Source organism: Trachinotus anak, unplaced genomic scaffold, assembly GCF_046630095.1.
Source record: "Trachinotus anak isolate AG129_WGS33_773 ecotype Australia unplaced genomic scaffold, CSIRO_AGI_Tana_v1 ptg000002l, whole genome shotgun sequence".
In the NCBI taxonomy this organism is placed as follows: domain Eukaryota; kingdom Metazoa; phylum Chordata; class Actinopteri; order Carangiformes; family Carangidae; genus Trachinotus; species Trachinotus anak.
In genome coordinates this window covers 8887578-8909994 of record NW_027273853.1, presented here as the reverse complement: position 1 = coordinate 8909994, position 22417 = coordinate 8887578, and the positions used below count along the sequence as shown (strand labels likewise).

Here is a 22417-nt window from a genome sequence, read left to right as displayed (position 1 = left end):
AGCCATACATTCTCAGGGAAGCATTAAACACCATTTTTGCTGGGGAATGGAAAGTCATATGCTGCGTGGCGAGCTAATGCTAGCCAGCCATAGGATATTGACAGAGCAATCCATCTTTATAAAAGACGGTGAACAATTCCAATCTATTTTCTGCAATCACATTATCAGAAGCAATATATGACGGCATCTAAATATATACAGGAGATGTATATATGGGAGGGGGGATCGGATGGGGGGGGGTTCGTCCAGAGGAAAGCATCCCACAGTAAAGGCGAGCAGTCTCTCTTCATAATTGGACAGGTTATTTTTACACAGTGCTGACGTCTTGGGCTGCTTGCTGACACGTGTAGCCATATTTCTCTCAAATATTGTCTCTAATTCTCTTTCACTGTCTCTCCTCGCCACCTCCATCTCCCTTCCTCGCATGCACTCTGCCCTCCCTGCCTCTCCGTCTCCTCCCCCATCCGACCCCACACTCTCTTTCATTTACTTTTACTCTCTCCGTCTTCCCTCTGGTTCACCCTCATCTATTGTTTTTCCTCTGCAGCATTTTTCACTCTCCCGCTATTCAAACAAAGCGTAATTGACTGATGTTTTGGAGCGTCTCACTCTGAAAAGAGACACTGATTGGACACGGCTTGTTCTCCATGTAACTAAAGCCATTCACTTTGTGCTAATTCAATTCCAGCTCGACTCCCACCCTAATCTATTGCTACTTCAATCGGAGGCAAAAGGAAATTGAATCTGGACATGGATATAATGCAACTTTTCTTTGGATTTCTTGTTTACTTGTCTTCTAATTAATTCATCATCAAACAAACCCATTACTGGGAATATCTCAGCATTACAAATTTTCTCTTGTTTCTCTTCAACTCATTATCTCCTGTGTCTTGATAAGGCAGACCCAAATGTGCTTTCAACAAAATAAGCTTTTTAACTTCATTTCCCATGTGCACAAACTCCTGAAGGCATTTCAGGTCTAATCCAATCATGCCAATATGAGCTCTGTTAGCTCCACTTAAGATTTCAAAGAGGACCCTCGTCTGCCCTTGGCGTATGTCTGACACGTGGGTGTATCGGGCCCTCCCCTGCCTCATACCAGCCAATGGTGATGGATGACTTGTAATACATCACTGGAGCTGGAGGTCCGGTGATGTATTGGGTGGCGGACCTGATTGTGCTTGGGTGGTGGACCTGATTGTGCTTGGGTGGTGGGCCTGATTGTCAGGGCTGCTCTCAAGTACTGGCCTGTTCATAAGTGAAATGGAGGTTTAGAGAAATGAGCTCATCCCTGGTGCATCGACCTAAGGCTGCATGTTGAGTGTGGTGGCAGGAAATTTAGGCACAACATTGAAAAGAGTAAACTATGTGTTTGTGCTCGGGCTGTAAGATATATTCTGAAGTAAATATAATACAGTTAATATGACACATGGTGTTTATTTTCGTGGTGCGTGGCTGGTCCAACACTTTGGTCCAGACTGAAACTGAATTTTGTGCAGACATTCACGTTCCCCTCAGGATCTTTTGTAATGACAGATTTGGTGATCCTGATGTTTCATCTAGCACCATCATCCAGTCATAATTTTAATTTGTTAAATACTCAGGTTTACAGTCAAATACCTGTGACATTTCCCATCAGCCTCAGCTGTGCTTTGTATTTAGTGCTGATTAGCAAACATTACCATGCTAAGCTAATGTGGTGAACAAAGTGGTGAAACATTACACAAAGTACAACATCTGTGCTAATTGATTTTATTACAGTATGACCTTTTGCCTGGTCTGATTGGTTGTTTAATTTCTGGTTAGATTGGCTGTTGTAGCTACTCTTAGTTTAATTATATGGGATACAGACAACCTATTTATTGTAATGTACGACAATAGTTGACAAGGTAATTAGATTCATTCTGTTAATAGTTTAGCACTACTTTGTGGTATCAAGACTAATATCTGTGGTGTGATAGTCAAATAAACAAACATGGTACGATACATTAACTGAAGCATGATTTAACTGGCCAGAACACAGTATATGGTGATGGCTTGTAGGCCTCCCGGCAGAGATGGGCTGGGTCGCATATCTATTACTGATGTTGTGATTGACACAGGCAATGGGGCCTGGGATTGGAGATGGCTGTGCAGAGTATTGGTGTGAGGGAGAGTTGTGTTCCCTTCATTAGACGGGCCGGGGGAATGCCCTGTTGACCCAACACTGACCCCTCCAACACAATTACCAACCACAGGCCTGGCGCCAGTTATTGATGCCCATCACTGACATGAGCAGCTGCACAGGGTTACGGTCTCACTCACTAATGTGAGCCGCAGTGTGTCAGACTCACTGAACTATGGAAACACACATTAAAAAGGAAAACAGGCGTATACATCCTGTGTGACTCATTGATTTGGATTCTGTTTCCAAATGCTTTTGTGAAAGGGAGACACACTTTATAAATGTTGTTAAAAGTTGTTAAAAATGTGGAGCCTGACATTTACTGGATCTTAAAAACTGATAACAGAAGATATTACAATATTTGTTTTTGTCTTTTTGGCAGTAACATGTTTCAGATTCCCTCATTTTGGTTATTTAAGATGAGTTGTCACAAAGTTATTTACTAAATGGGAAAAATGAATTATGAAACTATTAATGTGAATTTGATTCTACACAATAATCCTAACTGGGAATTAAATTAGTATCATTGTAAAAACAAAGCAACAACACAAATACAACAAAATGATTCCAAATTTTAATTGATGATAAGACTTAAATATTTAAAGAATGCAGCCTATAAAGATAAATGATGAACTATAATAAACCTATGTTTTGGGAAAGTCTGTTGTTGACGGAAAGATGCAAATGTAAAAAGATTTCGCTGAGCCGAAGGTGACGTCTTCAGATATTTTGTTCAACCAAAAGTCCAAAAAACCCCAAATATTCAGTGTATGACAGATGTGTGAAGCTGAGAAGCACTAAGTCTCTTTCAAGAGGCTGGAACCTGCAAATATTTGACTTTTTTTTTTCACAATTTTTTCTTGAAAAATAACTAATGATTAATTGATAATCAGGATTGCCAATTATGCCAGTTATTTTTCTGTTGATTGGCAAATTGATTAATTGACCAATTGTTTCATCTCTTCATTCAAGAGTAGTCTTTTGTTTGTCTATGCAACGCATGTTTTTTCCAACCATTATTTATGTCAACAGATTTGACTCCAATAAAAACATTTCTTTCTGCATTTCTGCACTACAGGATCTTCATACTGCACAGATACTGATATATCTGTTAGCAACTAAAATTAAGCCCAGAGTCTTGGCTCAGGTGATGTGTTTTGCCGGGAAAATTGGCCATCACAGTTTCTCGGAGCCCAAGGTGCCAGGTTGAAACAGCTTGTTTTGTCCTTTCAACTACACAATATTCAAGTGAAAATTATATAAAGCAGGGAAAAGCAGCACATCTACAAATTTGTTTCTGTTGATGACTAATTAGTTAATCAAAGCTTGAACTTTCTTTATCGTGAACAAAAGCAGGGGTGTGTTTGGAAATTGGCTTGGAGGATATTGCAGAATGATTGGAACAAACACCTGTGATACGATTCTCAAAAACAAATGCTATTTGTTGGATCTCGCATACGAGCCTCTCTCTCCACTGGCTATGAATGTGTGTGTGTGTGTGTGTGTGTGTGTGTGTGTGTGTGTGTGTGTGTGTGTGGCAGCGCTGCTCAACTGTACAATGTTGTGTTTGTGATGTAATATCCTGGGCTGTGAGTGTGGTGTGTAAGGGGAAAAAAAAAAACAACCTGCTGCTTTTGGTTATCTTCTCATTTTTCCCTCAGCAAGTTGGCAATAAGCCAACGTTCAGCCTATCGATTTTCTCCACCTCCTCTTGTAAAATGAAACCTGAAATAGTCCCCCCCCCCTCCACCTTCCTCTCTCACTTTGCAGGTTGTAGCTTTCGACAAACTTTGCAGCCTGTGATTTATATAATGCTTCTCTTTCGGAGCCTTGGGAAAACAGGTCTATTTTCACCACACATTCTTTGGTTTTATGTTGTAGTAGCTTTGGCTTGGTGCCATTATACCTGCCTAGTTTTCACTTTGGCAGTAACGCTGCATATCTTATGGCCCTTGATTCCAAATTGACCTGAGGAATCTCTGTTTTCTCCCTCTCAGAGGTAATGGCGGGGAGGCCCCCGCTAACGAGCCTTTGTCCCTGCTCAGTGATGGAGGGCACACAGCTCTGGGAAAGTGGCCTATGTGATTAGTAAATTGTGGTTAATTAGATAGATGGAGGGGTCACCAGCAGTGAAAAAGTCAAGGGAACCACTGAGTGATGGGGGTGTCAGCCGATGCTAATAAAAGGAGAGTGCTCAGAATAGCATGGAGTAGTAGCCTTTAATAGATGGTCATTAAGAGCTATTAAAAATGACCAGACAAAGGCAAAACTGTGCTTAGCTGTCAGTTAAACAAAACCACTCACAGTCCTTGTAGTAAACGCTGAGGAGCGGACTGATCTGTCAACTCTTCAACGCCAATAAGAGGAGTCAATGAGGTGGACAGCTCCATCTCATATTACCTGTGTGATCTGCTGGAAATGTTAATGCGAGAGGAGGATGAAGCGGCACTAGTGAATGATCTGCAGCACAACTCAGACTGACGCTGGTTGCTGGTGTTTTCACGGGGGAAGCGTCACTCTAATTCAGCCAATCGAAAGCAGATTGGTGGGAGTGTATGTAGAAAGACAGGAGGCTGATGATACGGGTGGAGGAGGAGGAGGAGATGAATCACAAATATGATCCAAAGTGAAGAGATTAGATCCATATCGTGGAGAGCATGCAGCGGATCTATCACCACTATCACACATCTGCTCCTCATCTGACTTTGATTTATGCTCTAGCAACGTACAGTCAGTGGTGGGAAAAAAAAAGAAAAAAGATTTGACACTTGTTTATCTCCAAACGATGGGCCACAGTGTGAGCGGTTACATCTGACTGACTTTATTCCAGACAACTCAAGGAGACTCCTGGTGTGGTGTGTGGTGTGTCCTGCTGTTTGAGGAGTTTGCCCTCTGCCTGGCTTGGCTTGTAGCAGGTGTGTGAGCCGACTCCCCGTGTTTTCTATGGCTGACCTCACTGCACTAGGACTGGGCAATTAGTCCACAAAATGGCTGACTGTAAATCTCCTGTGGGAAGGGTTTGGCAGGGCCACTCCGAGGTGAGCTCCACAATGAGGAATTAAACACACAGTATTAGCCAACAGCAGTTTTATGATGTGAGGAGCAGAACAGGGTGAGGAAGGGGGCAAGGATGCTCCTCTACAGAGTCATCGAGGGAGCTGTGTAGTGTACTGCAGTTGTGTTTTTCAGGATCAGGGTCTCCGTGGTGTAAACAGGAAATGTAGCATGTAGAGGTTCAACACACAATTGGATGGGATTTACTGCGGTAAGGCACATAAACACAGGTAAACACCACATGGACGATTTAGATTTAATGTGAAAATAACTCCTTGCAGTCGCTCGTTCAGCATTTCCTTCATCGCTCTTTCTTAAAAAATAAGTCTGTTCCATTGGGTTTAATGTCCAAGATAAACCGACACTCACTAAAGCACTTTCTGTTATGAGCTGAAACGTTCTTGACTTAAAGATTAACGACGAACAGCTCCCATGAAAGTGTACTAGCATTATCTTCACCAATAAAAGTTTTAACCTGAACTTCCCACATTTAGCTTAAATGTCTGTTGTTTCTGTCCCGCTCTTATTTCAGACACTTTTCTGTTTCTGTATCATGTTTAGCCCTCGATGGTTTGGGGCTGATGGGAAATGGTGTTTGTTAAAGGCCAGTAAACAACAGAAATATTGAATGCACAATGAATGTTTTTTTTTTTTTTCAATTACCATTCTTTTCTAAACATATGGAGTTAACCACATGATCAGGCGGGATTTTCATAGATTTGCATTATTGCAAATATGAGAGGGATTTTGAACAAGGTTGACTTAACCTCGTGAGTACAACTAGTCTCAGTTTCACTTGGGCGCAAACAGAATCAGCTCTACACAGCAGACTCACCTCTGTAGTAACTTCTAAAGCAGGGGTTCCCAACCTTTTCCTTTGATGGCCCCCTGAAAATCTCACAAATGCTGGTGGCCCACATCTAACCCCATAACAATACCAAATAATATGTTCTCAGAGCACTTTTTATTTGAATGATAACGATGGATCATTCAGGACTGAACTGAGAGCAGTGGATCTTAATCTTTTTTGCTAACCATCTATCCATTTTGATACTCCAGTCTTTGCCATGGATGTAATCTTTTAGCGTGCAATCAGAGATAGCAAACAAGTATTCATTGATGTCTCTCTAAAGTGGACCGCCGGCTTATCACAGTGATAGGTCTTACAACAGAAATAAAGAATAATAATAATGAGTGTTTTTAAGAATCATTTAGTTTTAAAACATTTCAAAACATTATTCATATCATTTTTTTTAATAGTTACATCTTTTCACCAAAATTGTACTGTTTTGCTAATGACTTGTTGGCCCACGTGTAAAACACTGGCCCTCAGGTTGGGAACCACTGTCCTAAAGCTTCTACGCAATGAGCCAACCCCCATTCCTGACTGGCACCTTGCTTTATATGCAGCAGTTTTATCATAGATGTTTTTGGAGGTGAGGATATTTAAAATATATTGGTCAACCCCATGAAGCCTTTTTTTTCCCCCATAACAGTTCAACTTTAATACACTTCCATTAACAAATACATTTTATTTTTAGCTTGTAAAAGGTTTGAGTGTGACTTGTAACAAGAGTCTGTCTTTTTTTTCAGTCACATAGTCACTCTTGTCAATCTCTTGGAAGATTTCAGAAAGGTTTTCTCTGACCGTTTCAGTCATTTTTTGGGTTCACCGCCTTCTGACATTGTTCAGTGACCATATGTCTTGGCCTGGTGACAGATGAATCTCTGCCTGTCTTGTTCTCTGCTTGTCTCTTTCTCTCAGAAATATGTCAGTAGATTTCTTACCCTCCTAACATCAGCCAGCAGAAAAATCCTGTGGGTTAAACTGGGCTCACTGGACACTTATGAGGTCATAACAGCACATTATAGATGGACAGATGGACACTCGGAAGCCGAGCAGCATTTAAGTTACAGAACAGAACAAAACACCACCTTAATGAAACAATCTTACTCTGTACAGCTTCATTTAAATAATTTCAGCCCACTGTTATATGTAAATGTATAGTCTTTGAATAAAGTATGACCTCCACTCAGAAATAGACATTTTTGAAATTCAAATCATGCACTAATGATCAATATGCTCCAATTACATCATGTGTAGGAACAATGTATTTCCACAGGAACACTTTAAAATGAAACTAGAAATAGGGAAAAAAATGCACAAGGTCCACTGAACGAGGAATCAGGGGCCTCCAGGACGTTCACTGGGCTAATCTAGATGGTGGTGGTTTCTGAGAGTCACAGTTTGCTGTTCGCTTGCTGAGTAGAGGTTAGAGGGGACTGAGAGCTCTCTGACAAATAGTGTTGCCTCTTTCCTCATAACCATTGGCTGATTTGTGAATATTGCCCCCCTTTAGTTTAATCTGCTGTGTGCTGTGAGGCGGAAACTATTCCCACAAGGCTTCCAGATTTCGCTGTTAATTTATCTCCTGTGTATTAACAGCGTCTTGGCAGGGAGAGCGCACCCCTCTCCTCTCCTCACCAAAGTAAACAGGGGAAACGTTGACCTGTGTTGACCCAAAACCTTGAAATTGTCTCCATTAAATGACAAGTCAGGCTCTGAGGGCATGTTTGAGGTTTTTTTTTTATGATGAACCCTCTCACATTCCCCTGCCCAGAAAGACATGTATCTAGTGATATATACTCAGTTAATATCCCCTTGTGTGTCGCTGTAGGCATAAGCTGATGGGGTCACCCTTGTAGGTTTCGACACAGCAATCTGATCAACGCGCTGAGCTGATTTCTCGAGGGCGCGCCACTGGCTTCAGTTCAGGATCACAGCAGATTTGTTAGGTGGTGAGGATGCCCTGCAGCTAGCCGAGGCCCATCAAGCATAACAAAAGACAAATCAATAAAACACTACATCCAAGATGTATAATTTCATTAGATGGCTGCTACAATGAAATATAGCCTTATATGATTATGCAGTTGGTTTTTTTTTTGTTTGTTTTTTTTCCCGCGGTGTAGATATAGAGCTCGGATTTTATTGCTTTATGGTGGTTTGTGTGTCCTGATTGATGCTTTAGTGTCTGCACAGTGTTTTGATGTTTCGGCTGTTGTACCAAATGTGTAACTGCAAATCATTTCCAAGGATTTTGTTTGGATATGAAACTTCTTGTAGTGTCCCACAGATGAAAGGTCCAGCTTTGTCATTCACAATTCTCAGAACAACGTCTTCGAAGGCTAAAGTGTGTGTATGTGTGTGTACCTTTGCGTTGTGTTTTGTGTGTGTGTGTGTGTGTGTGTGTGTGTGTGTGTACCAGGGGAAGGGGGGATTACCTGGGTGTGCCTTTGGTAGTTTTTAAGATGAATCCCTGCAGAAGACTTCTTTGTCGTGAGCTCTGTCAAACAGCCAGGGTTGCCATGGTGACACGACCAGGATCAGAAAACCCACCATGGAGAAATGCCTGCGGACCCCAACACTTTATCACCTGACATTCAATAATTTGGTGTTGATTGTAACTGGAAAATCAATGTCTGTCCTTTGGGATGTGAAGCGCTGGAAAAGACAGTCAGCGACAGTGAGGAGTCGGCTGTGTTAGTTTGTTTGTTCCTGTGTTCTGAGTTCAAGTGTGAAAATCAACAGGGACATTTATGTCTGCTTTATAACGTCCACGATCAGGTGCAGCTCAGGTCGCTCGCTCCCAATGCTTAAAGTTTTAACTGACAAAATATAATGTAGTGATTTATATGGTGCATGCATTAGTGGGTTTTGTCAGGTTTCAATTTGATATTCTGATTGTGAATCTTGTAGCTGTGTGACATATTTACCTCCTTTGGTTTTCTTTGATCTAATCGTACTTAGATTTGCAGACGTTTCTCTTTGTTCTGTCAGAGATAAGAGAGGAGGAAACAGTTTCAGTTGTTTTTTCCTTCTTTTGTGGACATTGTTATGCATATAACAATCAATATGATTGTCATTATCTTTAAACACATAAATCACAATGAATACAAATCACTACAGAATGGAGGACAATGTCCAGGAGGGTGTGTCTGCGCTCTTCATACATGCTGTGACCGTTAGCATATAAAATGACTGGGTCAGTCCAGCACATCTCTTCTTCTATTGATTATTTTACAGTTAGACTATGAAGTATTTAGGCTGTGAAAAATACATTGTGTAAATGATATTCAAAGCCCAGAGTTACAAAGATGTAAAACAGAGTAAAGCAGCAAATCTGAACAGAAAATATTTGGCTGTTTTAGCCATGCAAACAATAAAGCTCTGAGGATAGCAGTGTCGCTTGGTTGGTCCAGCTCTTTTCTCCTGACTGCAATATCTCAACAGCTATTCAATAGATTGCCTGACGTCTGGTGCCCAGAGGATGAATCCTGATGACTATGCTGATCCCTGACTTTTCTTCTAGCATCAAATTCTTCACTTATCCTCTGAAATGTCTCAATCAGATCTCAGATCACTTTCTCCATGGCCGAATACCAGAGACAAATACTGACATTTCACATCAACCTCAACTGTACTTTGGTTTTTATGCTAATTAGAAAATGTGACAGTAGGACTGTCATGCTTAACATGGTAAATATTATATCTGCTAATAATCAGTATGTTAGCATTGCCATTATAAACATTTGACCATGGCTGTAGCAGCTCAGTGGTGCTGCTTTAGAAATAGCTTAAGGTTTAATTTCCTGTTCCTGTTGATACTATAAATGGCTGACAGGACAATGTTCTGTTGATTAAATAGTTGTTTGAGCACTTCTTTGTTTCCTTTAGGTGATATTTCTTCATGCCTTATCCACGTGGAATGTAGAAGAGCCTCTGCGATATCCACGGGTGTAATTAAAAGTGGTTTTAAATCGGTGCAGAATGGATGTAAACACAGCCAAGCTCTATTGTACTGCGGGACATGAAGCTGTATTTGTCATAGCCAACACTGAAACAATTCCAGCCGGACACTATCTGATCCAGTCCCCTAAATTGGAGTGCCAACACACCAGCATGCAGCACAGCATGTTAAATCACACACATCTCCCTCTCCCTCTCTTTCCTTTTGGTTGTCGTCTGCTCTTGTTTTCTTATCAGGAGGGAAGAAAATAAGATTCCTGCCCCCTGGGTATCATCATAATTCCAGACTAATCTGTGTGCTGAAAAACAAGCGTGTGATCCATCTGCAGGTCTGTTATTACCACCGGATCTGTAGCCATTCTCATTCTGGAGCGTTGCAGTTTAGAGAAAGGTTTTAAGCTGATCCTCGGGCGCACCAAAGACTTTCTTGCACGGCAAGGAATAGAAGTCACTGGGAAAAAAAAATGGGATAAAAAAAAAAAAAAAAAAAATCATGCAGGAAATGGAGGTGTGTTTGTGCACCCACCAGGCCGGCTGAAGCGCTTGAAGGAGCACAATGAGCAAACCCATCACAGCACAAATTATAGAGTACATGAAGGTGCAGGTGAAGGCCTGCTGCTGCATTGATGTAGAGCAAACACAAATTACTGTGCTGCTGCCAAAGTCTGACTAGATTGAAATGTACTTTGTTTTCCAATGTTTCTAAATCTTATTATGTTTGCCTCACTGCTTTGGAGCAGCAGGGAAAATTACATCAGTTGATTTTTAGAAAACCTTAATGTCAAGGTTATATTAACGGTGCACCGAAGGATTGTGCTGTTACCTTAAAACTACAGATTGACAACAAATTGGCCAATAGTTCAGCAGAAAACATCTGTATCAGCTTCCTGTCTTAAGTCTTTTCCATCAGTTTTTATGATTCAATCTTGCTGCCAGTAGCAGCACCACACATACATCTATTGTCAACCGTGTACTTGGAGATACGTAAAAGATTCATTTATAGTTATTTTTACCACTTAGAGGGAACAGAACAAGCTGCAAACACAAGGTCTTGCATATTATATGCTTTTTTGCTTCAGATAGTCAACTTTCTTTACAAGCTACTACAGTGGTAAACTGTCTGCTGTTTGGTGCTGGGCAGGAACCACACAGTCGGTTTCTGCTTTTAAAAAACTGCCTGAACTGTGACTGGAAACGAGGCTGAGCTTTTGCTGGATGGGAAAAATCAAGCTAAATGAAGCTGAAAGTTCAGTAGAGCCCCGCAGAGATGTTGAGTTGGTTGATAATTCTGTGTAGGTTTATGACTATGGGGGTGAACCTTTTCACATTTGGTGCAGGAGGTAGAGCGGGTCGTCCGCCAACTGGAAGGTGAGTGGTTCGATTACTGGTCTCTCCAGTCTGCATTTTGAAGTGTCTTTGGACAAGATACTGAATCCAAAATTTCACCGGATGTGTCATCTGTGAATGTGGGTATGGTAGAAAAGCACTATATAAAAATAAAGTGCTGTATGAATGTGTGTGTGAATGGGTGAATGTAGCATCACAAATATATGATCCATTAATATTAAAATAGTGATTAGAGCAACTGTATGCTTGCATGGTGAAAATGTTTGCTCCATCTTTTGTGCGGTACTTTCATGTGATCAGGCAGTTTCAGCAAACAGATGCAAGGTGCAGCTTATCTGACTTTGTCTAAGCATGAGTCTGGGAAAGACCTCGAGGACACTGCTGCTATTGTGTCCCTGAAATGAGATGACCTGTTGGTGACATTGTCTCGAAAGGCCTCTGAGAGGACACAGTAAGAGGTTGCAGGTTTTCTGTTTATGCTGGAATCAGCATAAGACTTGAATAGATGGAGCAGAACAGGTTTGCGTGGAGTCTAACCTGTTTGCCCTCTGAGCTGATTGTCTCTATAGATTCGCTACATCTCTTCAGGAGCACAAAACTCTCATCCACAATCAAAAGTGTATTGACTGCGTATCGACAAGTGCTCAGGCAGCAGTGGGCACAGTCTTAAATCAATGACCTGCCCTGTTGTACATGTTTGCTGCTTGTTGTCAGTGCGATTTGCCACCTTGAGCTTCTGTGACATATTGATCAACACCTTTGTTTTTTTTTTCAAATTGCAACATAAAAAATTTAAACTACTGTGTATATTTGGTTCCACTTTCGGTCATTAAAACTTGTGCATACAGAAAAGCTATTAAAAAGTGAGAATTGAGTTCATCTCAAATCTGCATCCCCCAGATGATCTTCATGCAGGATGATGTTCACTGATGACACCAATTTCCTATCTTTGCAGGTCTATCTGACATTTAGAGGTACCTGGGAACTATGAATTTATCACAATATGTCCTTGATCATTATGTCAGATAAGAGCCACAGCCACAAACATCTTTAAACACCCCAGACAACAAGAGCCAGGGACCTGTGGACCACAAACGTGTCTCCGATAGATCTACAGATATCTGACGCATACTTCACAGCAAAGCTTCCTTCAGGCTCCGGTGCTTTATGCATCTGAAACGATAACTGTTCAACACATGTCGGCAGGGGAAACTTTAACAACCATCAAGGCTGAATATAGGGGAACCAATGTTTTCACTCCCGTTCCTCCAGAACTGCAGGGGGACTGGTGCAGCGTTAGTTCAGGATGTCCTGAGGGCGTCCGGCTACACGGGCGGTGGCGAGGCCATGCTGTCATATGGTTGTGAGTGGCCACACAGCTACAGCCTTGGGTTGAATGAAAATGAAAGCAGACAGGAGCATCCAGCAGAGGAGGTGGAGGGAGTCTGCTTTTCACTCACCTGCCGCCTCACCCCTCATCCCCTCCTCTCCTGCAGCTTTAAGTGTCAAACTGCCTGTTTCCTCTCTGAAAAGGTCACCAGTCTTACATGTGTTAAAGTGATGTAACGGTTTTTTTTGTTTGGTTTTTTTTTTTGTTCATTTGCTGAAACCGCAACTGGTTCACACATGGTGGACATTTCTGACATGCTGAAGAAACTGGGAGTAGCACACAGCTGAGGTGTGGAGTGGGTGATATGGGCAAAATCTTTTACGATGCTATGTGTAATTTTATATTGATATATATCGACTGGACGCTAAAGATTTCTAGCAGAGAGCCTGTGAAAAGATGTTATTGTTACGTTATGTTGCTTCAAGGTATCATATGCACAGATGCATAGGCCAAGAGGGAAACATATTGTCAAGTGGAATGTACAGTTTGTTCATATCTTTTGTTGTTAATAGAACAGTGAGTTGGGAAGGTTCCTCACTGAATCACGTGACTCGGAAGCATCTGAGTGGCAGCCATGACAAGAGCTGTTTGTTTCCTTTAGCATAGGAAACACTGGACCATCCTTTACAAAAGGAAAGGAGAAAATGCCATCCCACAATTCCTTGCTGCACCAACATTTAAAGCAACCCACCATTGTAGTTTCACCACAGAAACAACGAACAATGAAGCAACAACAGAGCACCTATATGTTTGTGTCACGATCCAAAACTTCTAAAAATCCTTGTTCGATCAACTGAGCTCCAAATCCATAAATACAGTTTTATTTATTTATTTAAATCCCCTCCCTTTGTGAAGTGCACTAAAAATTTATTTTCTTTACTTAACCAATATATAAAAATGTCCAAAGCACCCATACCTGGAAACTGTATGTCTAAATATAATTTATTATAGTTCATTCTGTACTCTTGCTTAGTTCCTTATTTTCATTTAATTATTATTTTAATGGCTCAACTTTCTCTACTTGTGTCATATTATCCTATTTCAGCATTTCAGTCCAGTTTGCAGCGCGGTTGTCTTTTCCTAAGCCCTCTCCTTCACTTCTTTCCTTGACCTCATGATGTTTTCAATCAAGGTTCAAGAAAAGTGGTTAGGAAAGGAGATTATTTTGACTTTTCAACTGCAGCCACTATCTACGTTCATTTGCTAATGAGGAGATTGCTCAGGGAGTTGAGCCTTTGATTGCACCCCGGTGATTGATAGGCAATTAATATCTCTGAGTTTCATTATGTAAATAGTGTAAATCATTTAATGTGTAATTATTAACTTAATTAATTGGCTCAACCTGAGATTCACAGGACTCAGGTGAAGTCATGGTCACATGTTGAGTGTTACCTGATGAAGATGTAATGGTGAAACATTGTTCTCATACTAGATTCACTATTATTTTTTTTTTTTTGGGAGCATCAGTGTGTGGGCGCCTTTTTCTCTGGAGATTGTTGCATTATGGGAGCGCTTCTGAAGTTTGATCCATATGGACTAAAAATATGGATATCTTAGCCCGTGATGTTTTCACTTTGATCATTCTTTTCTTTTCAGTTGTTTTTTGGTCCTTATGCTAGTGCAATAATAAACTGATGCAGTACCTTTTAAGTAACTCTTGATAGATGATATATTCAGATCCTCTAATCCTCTAAAATAATTCCTGAAAAAACCACAGTCCTTTATCACATTGATGCAACAGTCTTGTAAATCCAATGTAACCACTAAACAGTCCTGCTTATTGATCCGCAGCATAGCCTGAAATGGCCTAATACCACCAGAGATATTGAAGCAGTAGTAATCATGATGCCACATGGTTTATTCTGCTTCTCCCTAATTTGAATCATGCACATCTCTCAGGTGTGATACTGTAGGACTCACAGCAGCTCCACTCAGACAGGTATTTCCCCTTGATCCCACAGACACTTTGATTCTAGTCTGCTTTTTTCCACAGACTTAACCGAACGCTTGGCACATGTCACCTCCTCAGCAGCTCCCAGGTCAGACAGTGAAGAGAAGCCTGAGCTTCCAGTCTGATGTGCACTTTGTTTAATCTTCACGCACACAGGGGAGCTTCAGGGTTTACCAGATTTCATGTGGGACGTCCATGTAGTTGTGGCGTGTTTGTGTCATGTGCTGCTTTTTGTAGAGGTGGAGGGAGAAATCGTCGAGGGTGGTGTGATGTCTCAGTGAAGAGGCTCATTAGCAGCAAAACAAACATTAATTTCAAAAGAGTGTCGAGCAAATTAGCCGTGCAGACTTTTATTCTTTCTTGCAAAGCTGTGTCAAAAATCACCTTTACATATCACCATAGACTTATTTAAGATATAAGTTCTATGTCAAGATTAATGTCTAAGTTATTAATATCTTCTCACAGATATTGGTGAGGTAGATACAGTCATATTATTACTTAAACATACTAACACATGGTTTAAAGATAAAGCCTCAGACACTTTGTGTGGACTGAAATATGATGTAAAATAACTTTTCAGATAATCAGATCATCAGATTTAGGTGGCCAATATGTTGATTACTTGAAAAGCAACATTACATGTGTTATCATGCAAAGAAGCCTACAATGTGCTACTTTTTTATCCACAGTCATGTTCCCACATGAATTAAAGATTGAAGCCTTTTTAATAATTTATTGTCATTGAGAAAGATGTTTTGGTTGGCTTCCCACAGTCTGGCCACGTTGGCTTTCAAGCACCCACCTGTGCATTCGTGTGTGCACAATGAACCAAGTCCTGTCAAAGCTGTCATCAGAGGAACAGGCTGAGACGATGATTCATTCATAAAAGGGCCTCATTTAATTACTCCCAAATCAGGTCACGAGGATACCCAGGAGGAGCGACTGCTCTGCAGCGGCAGTGGGGCCGACCATCCGAGCCACGCGTCCCATCAAAAAACACTCCTTAATCCCCACGGCTCTCCATTCATGTGAACAGGATTTCAATCTTCACAAGCTTCAAGTGCTTGCACCAAAGAGATTTCTATGCACCTGGTGTGTCAGAGCTGGCCTAATAAACCTGTTTATGTATTAAACACTGTGGGGACACTTGATATTCCTGACAGACACTGCCATAGACGAGTAATCACAGCAATAACCGCTTCTTATTAAATCTGCAGCTCTTTTAAGATGCTCTCTTGTTTGTTGTCAAGGTTACCATTAGCTGTTGAAATCTATCTCCTCCACTAGTCCGGGATGATCCACACTATTCTGTCCCAGCCAGACCAAAGCTTTTTGTCTATTAGATTTCATCTCATATTTGCAAAATGTTAAATATCAGCTTCTCAGGCAATGAGCATCTCCTCTCACCTGAGCTGCTAACAAAAGCTCTCCCGACAATAGCAGTGATTGGCAGCCACAGATATCTTGAAAAGTTGCTGCCAGAATAGAAAATAACCATGTTTTACCTCATTCAGATGTGATGCATATCAGTTTGTAGACCCAGATGCAGCGGAATATTGAATTAATCCAACTTTTGTGCTCTGGTGAGTGACAGTTGGCAGTATTTATCCCAGGGCAAGAAATCAATCCAAATCAGTTTGCAGGTACGGACTCTTATTTCATATTCCACACTGGCAGCATTTAGATCAGTTGTGTTTTCGTTGCTGCTCATTTTGCTGTTGCCTGTGTGCACATAGGTGACAAAACTCTTTTGGTGTGTGAGCATTACGCGGACGTGTGGGAATGGGCCATACGGCGTAGCTGCATTACACACTTGGCTGAAGGTTATAGCTCCAGGTTTAAGGTGAGCTCAAATATCAGTTTGTCAGAAATGCAATTGAAGAAACCTCAAAATGCACCCATCAGGGTGAGGACAAATCGCTTCTCCATGCCCCCACGATGTGAGGCCCATTAACTGAGCGAATGAACACGATTGAGGGCGCGTTTCTACCCGAGCAGGCAAAGGGCAGACTGGATGATAAACAACTGCTGGACAGTAGGAAAGGAAAGTCGAAAGGACAAGAGGAGGACACAGAATCAGCGGTCGTCAACATGAAATACAGACTTTATCCACAATAGCTACTTTCATTCTCCATATAAATGTTAAAACAATAAATCTAATTGAGTAAGTTCCTCCTATTGTTAACATCGGTCATAACTTACACATAAAACGTCTAGCAGGGACAGACAAAGAGACAAATTGTTCATCCAGTGAAGCTTCACCTTGTCACAGAGTGAATGGTTTCACTAACTGTTAACTATAATGTGCCAATCTTGCCCTCAGGTCGCATTGGAAATGCAGTCTCAGGTAAATTCACCCTGTCAAAATGTAAAACCCCCAGCCATAAAGCGCCTCCGGGAGAGCTTTTATCAGTCTTAATGCACTCTTCAAAGAGCATCCTTCACTCTGCATGTCCCACCGAGCGGTACTGCTTGACCGCAGGCAGAGGCTACTGTATCAGTCTCGCTTCACAGATGATGGCAAGACCGTTTGGGTGACCGATGAGCATCTTAACCTTTAGGGGTCAGCAGTCGCAACATCACAGAGTGATGGTCATCCAGACCTGAACCCTGAGTACATTTCTTTACGTGTTCTATTATTGGATACGGTCAGCAGATTCTCAATCTAATATTTGTCTTTCTATGCAGGGAGGACATTGTATTTGACCCTGAGTGTTTTACATCTCTCATCTGTGCTGACTGGAGACAACTAGACAGGCAGTGCTCCTCGTGTCCAAGCACTTCATAGCTTTCAGTCCTTGATATACAATTTCAGAGAACTGCCTGACTCACATTTTCTTCGCAGTCCATTTTACCGCAAGCAAACATAGCACCCCTGTTCATCAAATGCAATATTATAACCCAGCTCCCCAGTCTCCCAACAAGACCCTTTGATGTCAAATTGACACTTTAGTGAACAGCACTTCATGGATTTGATATTGCCTGGCAACTGCAGAAAACCTACTCCTTGTGGCTTCTTCAGGATGAGCAGCGGATGGTAGCGAGGACGGTTTGGGTGTTGGAGGCGAAGGGGAAGGATGGAGGATGTATTAACCATAATGGTGCTGTATGATGTAGGTCTCTGTTTGGCTTGCCTCCAGGCAGTGGAGCAAAATTAAAGCCCACAAAATCGGATTATGGAGTCCCTGGGGGTGGGATGCCCAGTAGCCAGCTGATGAGCGCTCATCTACTCTTAGCTGGATTCTGCACAGAGAGCCCTGCTGTTGGCTTGGAGGCCAATTTATTAACAATTATTGCTCGTTAGTGTAGCTTCCTGCTAGCGAAAGGGGGCTTCTTGGCTGAGACAATAACCAAGGTCTATTGTGTTGTAATTGTCGCAGTTTGAGAGAAGGCAGTGGTTGATATATTGTCTCTGAAGTCTCTGGCTTTGCTGATTGCCAATTTGCTGTGAGGACGCCCCATTACCAGTGACACCTGTAGCGCCTACTGAGTTATAAATATGTAATACATTGGCTTTTTTTCTCTTATATTAAACCACTGCTCATCCCGAGCAGTCAGTTCATATTTCACTTTTAAGATAGTTAGGCACTGCAGAGTTGAGGTCCATTAACTGTATGTGCTCCTGAAATGCTACACATTTATGATGATGTAGAAAAACAAGCTAACTCTCATCTCTCCATTATAAGGAGGGCTGCAACTAACGATCATCATCATTATCAGTTAAACTGCAGGGTTGTTTTCTCGATTAGTCAATGAATGGTTTAGTTCATGAGGTGAGAGAAAAAGGCCCAAGATGACATCATCGGATTTCTTCTTTTGTCCAACCACCACTTAAAGACTAAAGAGATGTGGTTTATTATCACATACGACACAGAAAAGCAGCAAAGTGTGAAAAAATTTGACATGATGCTTAAAAAAAATCAAGAAACAATTTATCAATTAATTTCTCTTTCAATGAACTTCTTAGCTATTCATTTGAGCCCTAATGTTATGGATTAAGAAATGAGGAAACCTATGTAGGGCAACAACTTTAATCATCAATTGATATATTAATTACTTTTTCTCAATAATTTGATGTGTTAAGTTAAAAAATACTTATAAATAGTGAAAAAAGGCCAAAGTTGAAGTCTTGAAATAACTTGTTTTTTCCGACCAATAGTTTAAAAAACACAAAGATATTTCTTATACAGTGAGATAAAACATAGAAAAACCACAAATCATCTTGTTTAAGAGGCTGGAAACAGGAAAATAAACATTTCTGGGGATCAACTAATTGATAAATGAACTAATGATTTCAGTACTAAAGCTATTGCCGTTATGTGCTTTAATGGTATTTGCAGCTTGATCTTTCCTTAACCGGTGTCCTCATCTCCATCAGAAATAAACAGCTCATGGCAGCACACCCTCCACACATGAAGCAGATAAACACTCAGCAACCAGCATCAGATGCAGGTGTGTCACCCATCAGCCGTAGAAACCCTCCGTCCGCAGTGTGCCGTCTCGGCGCAGTCAGCCCTGCCCAAGCTCCTCACCGGAGCTGCTCACACAAAGGAGCCTATTGTATAACTGTGCCTCACTTTTAATGAACCAGCGCTCCTGCTCTCTCACGCTCCTCCTCCTCCTCCTGTCTCCTCCCCTACTCCCGCCTCCCTCATGAATATCACAGCGCTCGCCCTCATTATTCAAGAACTGGTACCAGCGTAGTCATGTGCGCCAAGGCTGAGGAGGAGAAAAAGGGGGGGGAGTGTCTCAGTGAGCGAGAGTCACAACTCCGGCATGTGAGTGTGTGCGCGTGTGTGTGTGTGTGTGAGAGTCTGTGAAATAGAGGGAGCGGGAGAGGAGAGAGGAGACACACAGGCTGATGCTGAAGCGGCCGCTGCTGCCACAACCGTTCACATCTGAACCTTCATCTGTTAGAGTCAGCTGGGGCTCTCTGTTCCTCTGAGCTGAGGCTGTCTGTGACTGTCTGAGTGTGTGACTGGGATGCCTGGAAGAGATGCTTGCTAAGGAGTGACTGATGAGAACCAGCGCTCCGGTGTGGAGGGTGACCCCCTGTGTCCGTACCACCACTGCTCGGGGAGAATTGGACGCCTGGCGTTTCCACGACTACTATAATGGGCTGCAATCTGTGCACTTTACAGAAGCGAGAGGAACACTACAAGCTGCTGTATGAGATTGCACAGGTGAGCAGAAGCACGGCCGACTCTGGCATTGATTGTGTTGTTGTGTGTGTGTGTGTGTGTGTGTGTGTGTGATTCATTATGCGTGCTGTGCAGAGAGCAGTTCAGGGCTGCTGCTGCTGCTGCTTGTTTTTGGAAAGAGGCTCTGCACTAAGACAGGAGCCTTGTTGGGAGTGTTTTATGGAGAAGATGGTAAAAGCTGAGTGAGTGGATTAAGACGCAGAATGAAAGTGAGGCAGCGAATTGGAGAGAGAGGCTTCTTACTCACCAGCAGATGTGTTTTGAGTAATGAGCAGTTGCTTAGAGAGCAGCTTGTGTGCAGCCCATTCATCCTGCTGGAGGAGCTGTGCTGAGGGAGCAAGTTTTTTAATAGAATACGAGCATCTGTGTACATGAGGAGAATTTCACAAGGTATAACTGTGCCAATTTCTGAGTCCTTGAATGAGGTTCAAAAATGTGTCACTGAACACACTTGGTCTGTCATTAAAAGTTTTCTTTCTGCACTTGTGGTGTCACTTTGAGAGAGTTCAGTGGTGTGTTTTTTTTTTCCTTCATGGAGAAGACTTAATGGTTTTGATCTCAGAAGACAAACACAATATACATCTGTGCAGCTCTTACAGCTTCGGGTTATTCATGCTTTGTAAGACGACTGATGCAACTGCAGGAAAATTCAGCATTTTAATGAGAAATCCATGATTTGCTTTTCAAAGACAGTTAATTTGGGTATTTAGTGAGTTACCAGACAGATAATATGTGGACAATAGGTCTCATAGACTGAGGGGATAAACAAGCATTCACCTAACCACCTCCAGTCTCCCTATCCGCTCTCTTCCTGTGACAGGCTAATGACTGTAATGACTGTGAGGCTCGGTGTCCCACCCCCCGCCCCCCCTTCGGATAGCGCCTGCCTTCACACCATTGTGATCACAGCCTCATTAGCCGTTTTATACAACCATCCTGTGCATTAATTAGACGTGGAATGTCTCTCTCTCTCTCATGTGAAGCGACGGGATGAGAAGAAGCGGGGGAGGTAAACCTGCCTGGGTTTAACCACTGCCTGAAGCTTTCAGCTCATGGGCCACTTGAGACTCTCGCAAACTCTGGTGACAGACACCGTCGCTCAGGTTTTAAACTGCATGAATGATCGGAGAAAGCTGTGCTGCAAGCTTCTAGGAGGAGGTCGCGTTCACTAATGGTCTGTTTAGTATTAGCAAACAAACAGGATTGTGAAGAGACCATGACGGATGATCAGGCAGCCACCCCAGCCTCCGAAGGACCATAAAAATAGTGCTGTCTTGGTGCTTATCTCAGCTTTTGCGGCTCTCTCCACACCAGTTGTTAAGAAACAGTGGAGACGTCTTGTAGTTGAGCAGAGGGGATCAGCATCCACCATGTGGGCTATTTTCTCCAGGGCGCACTCGCTGTTGACAGGAGCTCTCTGGCATGTCTGTCCACCCACTGATTGGGTGAGCTGGTTCAGGCAGAGGCTGCAACATCAGCACCTACTTTCTGATCACCGCTGTGGGAGGCAGAGCGGGAAGGATGTAGAGCATGGAGGGTAAAGACTGGGATGGGAATTGAGAGTAAGCCGTTAAAGATGCAGTTGATAGAGAAAGTGCGAAGAAGAGGGGAAGGGGAGAAGGGGAGAAGAAATTAAGGAAAGGAGCAAACAGGTGAAACATCATTAATGCAGGCAGAGGAGTAAAGAGAAAGAAAAAGGGAATAAGAGATCATTGTCCTTAAAAGATCTTCCACAAGTGAAAAAACAATGTACCTCACAGAATAACCACCTCTTCTCACAGTCTTGCTTGCGCACATTCATGCACACTCACACACACGTCCTCCGAGACCAAAAAATGAGCAGTACACCCTTGGCAACAGCAGAGCCAATATGTAAAAACAGCAACAGTACTGGTAGGAATGAAGAAGGAGACAGGCAGGGAGGAGAGTCTCCTCCAGGAAGTGGCGCTTTTTCCCTGCAGCTACAGAAGTGTGTCACAGTGTCTTTGTGGTCAGGAGAAGTGTGTTGTGACAGCGGGACCGCTCAGTGCTCACAACACCGCCACCCTGACCCTCGTTCTTGCGTATCGTCTCATCTGTCTGGCTTGCTCCGCTCCTTCTTTCTCAGTTCTTTATTCAGGCTTTTTGTCCTGTCTGCTGCTCAGAAACATACACATCTAGACATAATACACACACACACACACACACACACACACACACACACACTCTCTCTCTCTCTCTCTCTCTCTCTCTCTCTCTCTCTCTCTCTCTCTCTACTGTTGTGATTATGCAGAGTCAATGAATGTGTGTATGCAAATGAGGCAGAAGTGGTTTGCTGGTGTCACAGCGTGACTGACCGGCCTTGTAGCAGGTTGATTCGAGGAGCAGGAGTCAGTCACAGTGGTTGGTTGGACACCTTCCTCCCCTTCCCTTCACACCCAGAAACAATTTTGACACTCTCCCCGTCTGCCTGACCCCAGTAGCTGTGGGAGATTTATGAGTAGCTGGCTCCCTCACTCTCTCT

At 42.4% G+C, this 22417-nt stretch overlaps 1 protein-coding gene across 2 annotated transcripts in view; it reads left to right on the top strand.

Annotated features, from left to right (window-relative positions):
* LOC139630549 (PDZ domain-containing RING finger protein 4-like) overlaps positions 1-22417 on the top strand; it is a 119248-nt gene that overhangs the window by 49352 nt on the left and 47479 nt on the right. The window contains exon 1 of one of the 2 annotated variants that reach the window (XM_071494124.1): positions 19420-19896. The exons of the other annotated variant lie outside the window; for it this stretch is intronic. Coding sequence (XP_071350225.1) covers positions 19828-19896 — 69 coding nt within the window. The 5' untranslated portion in view covers positions 19420-19827. Of the gene's footprint in view, positions 1-19419; positions 19897-22417 lie in introns of those variants that run through there. 2 annotated transcript variants of the gene reach the window in all.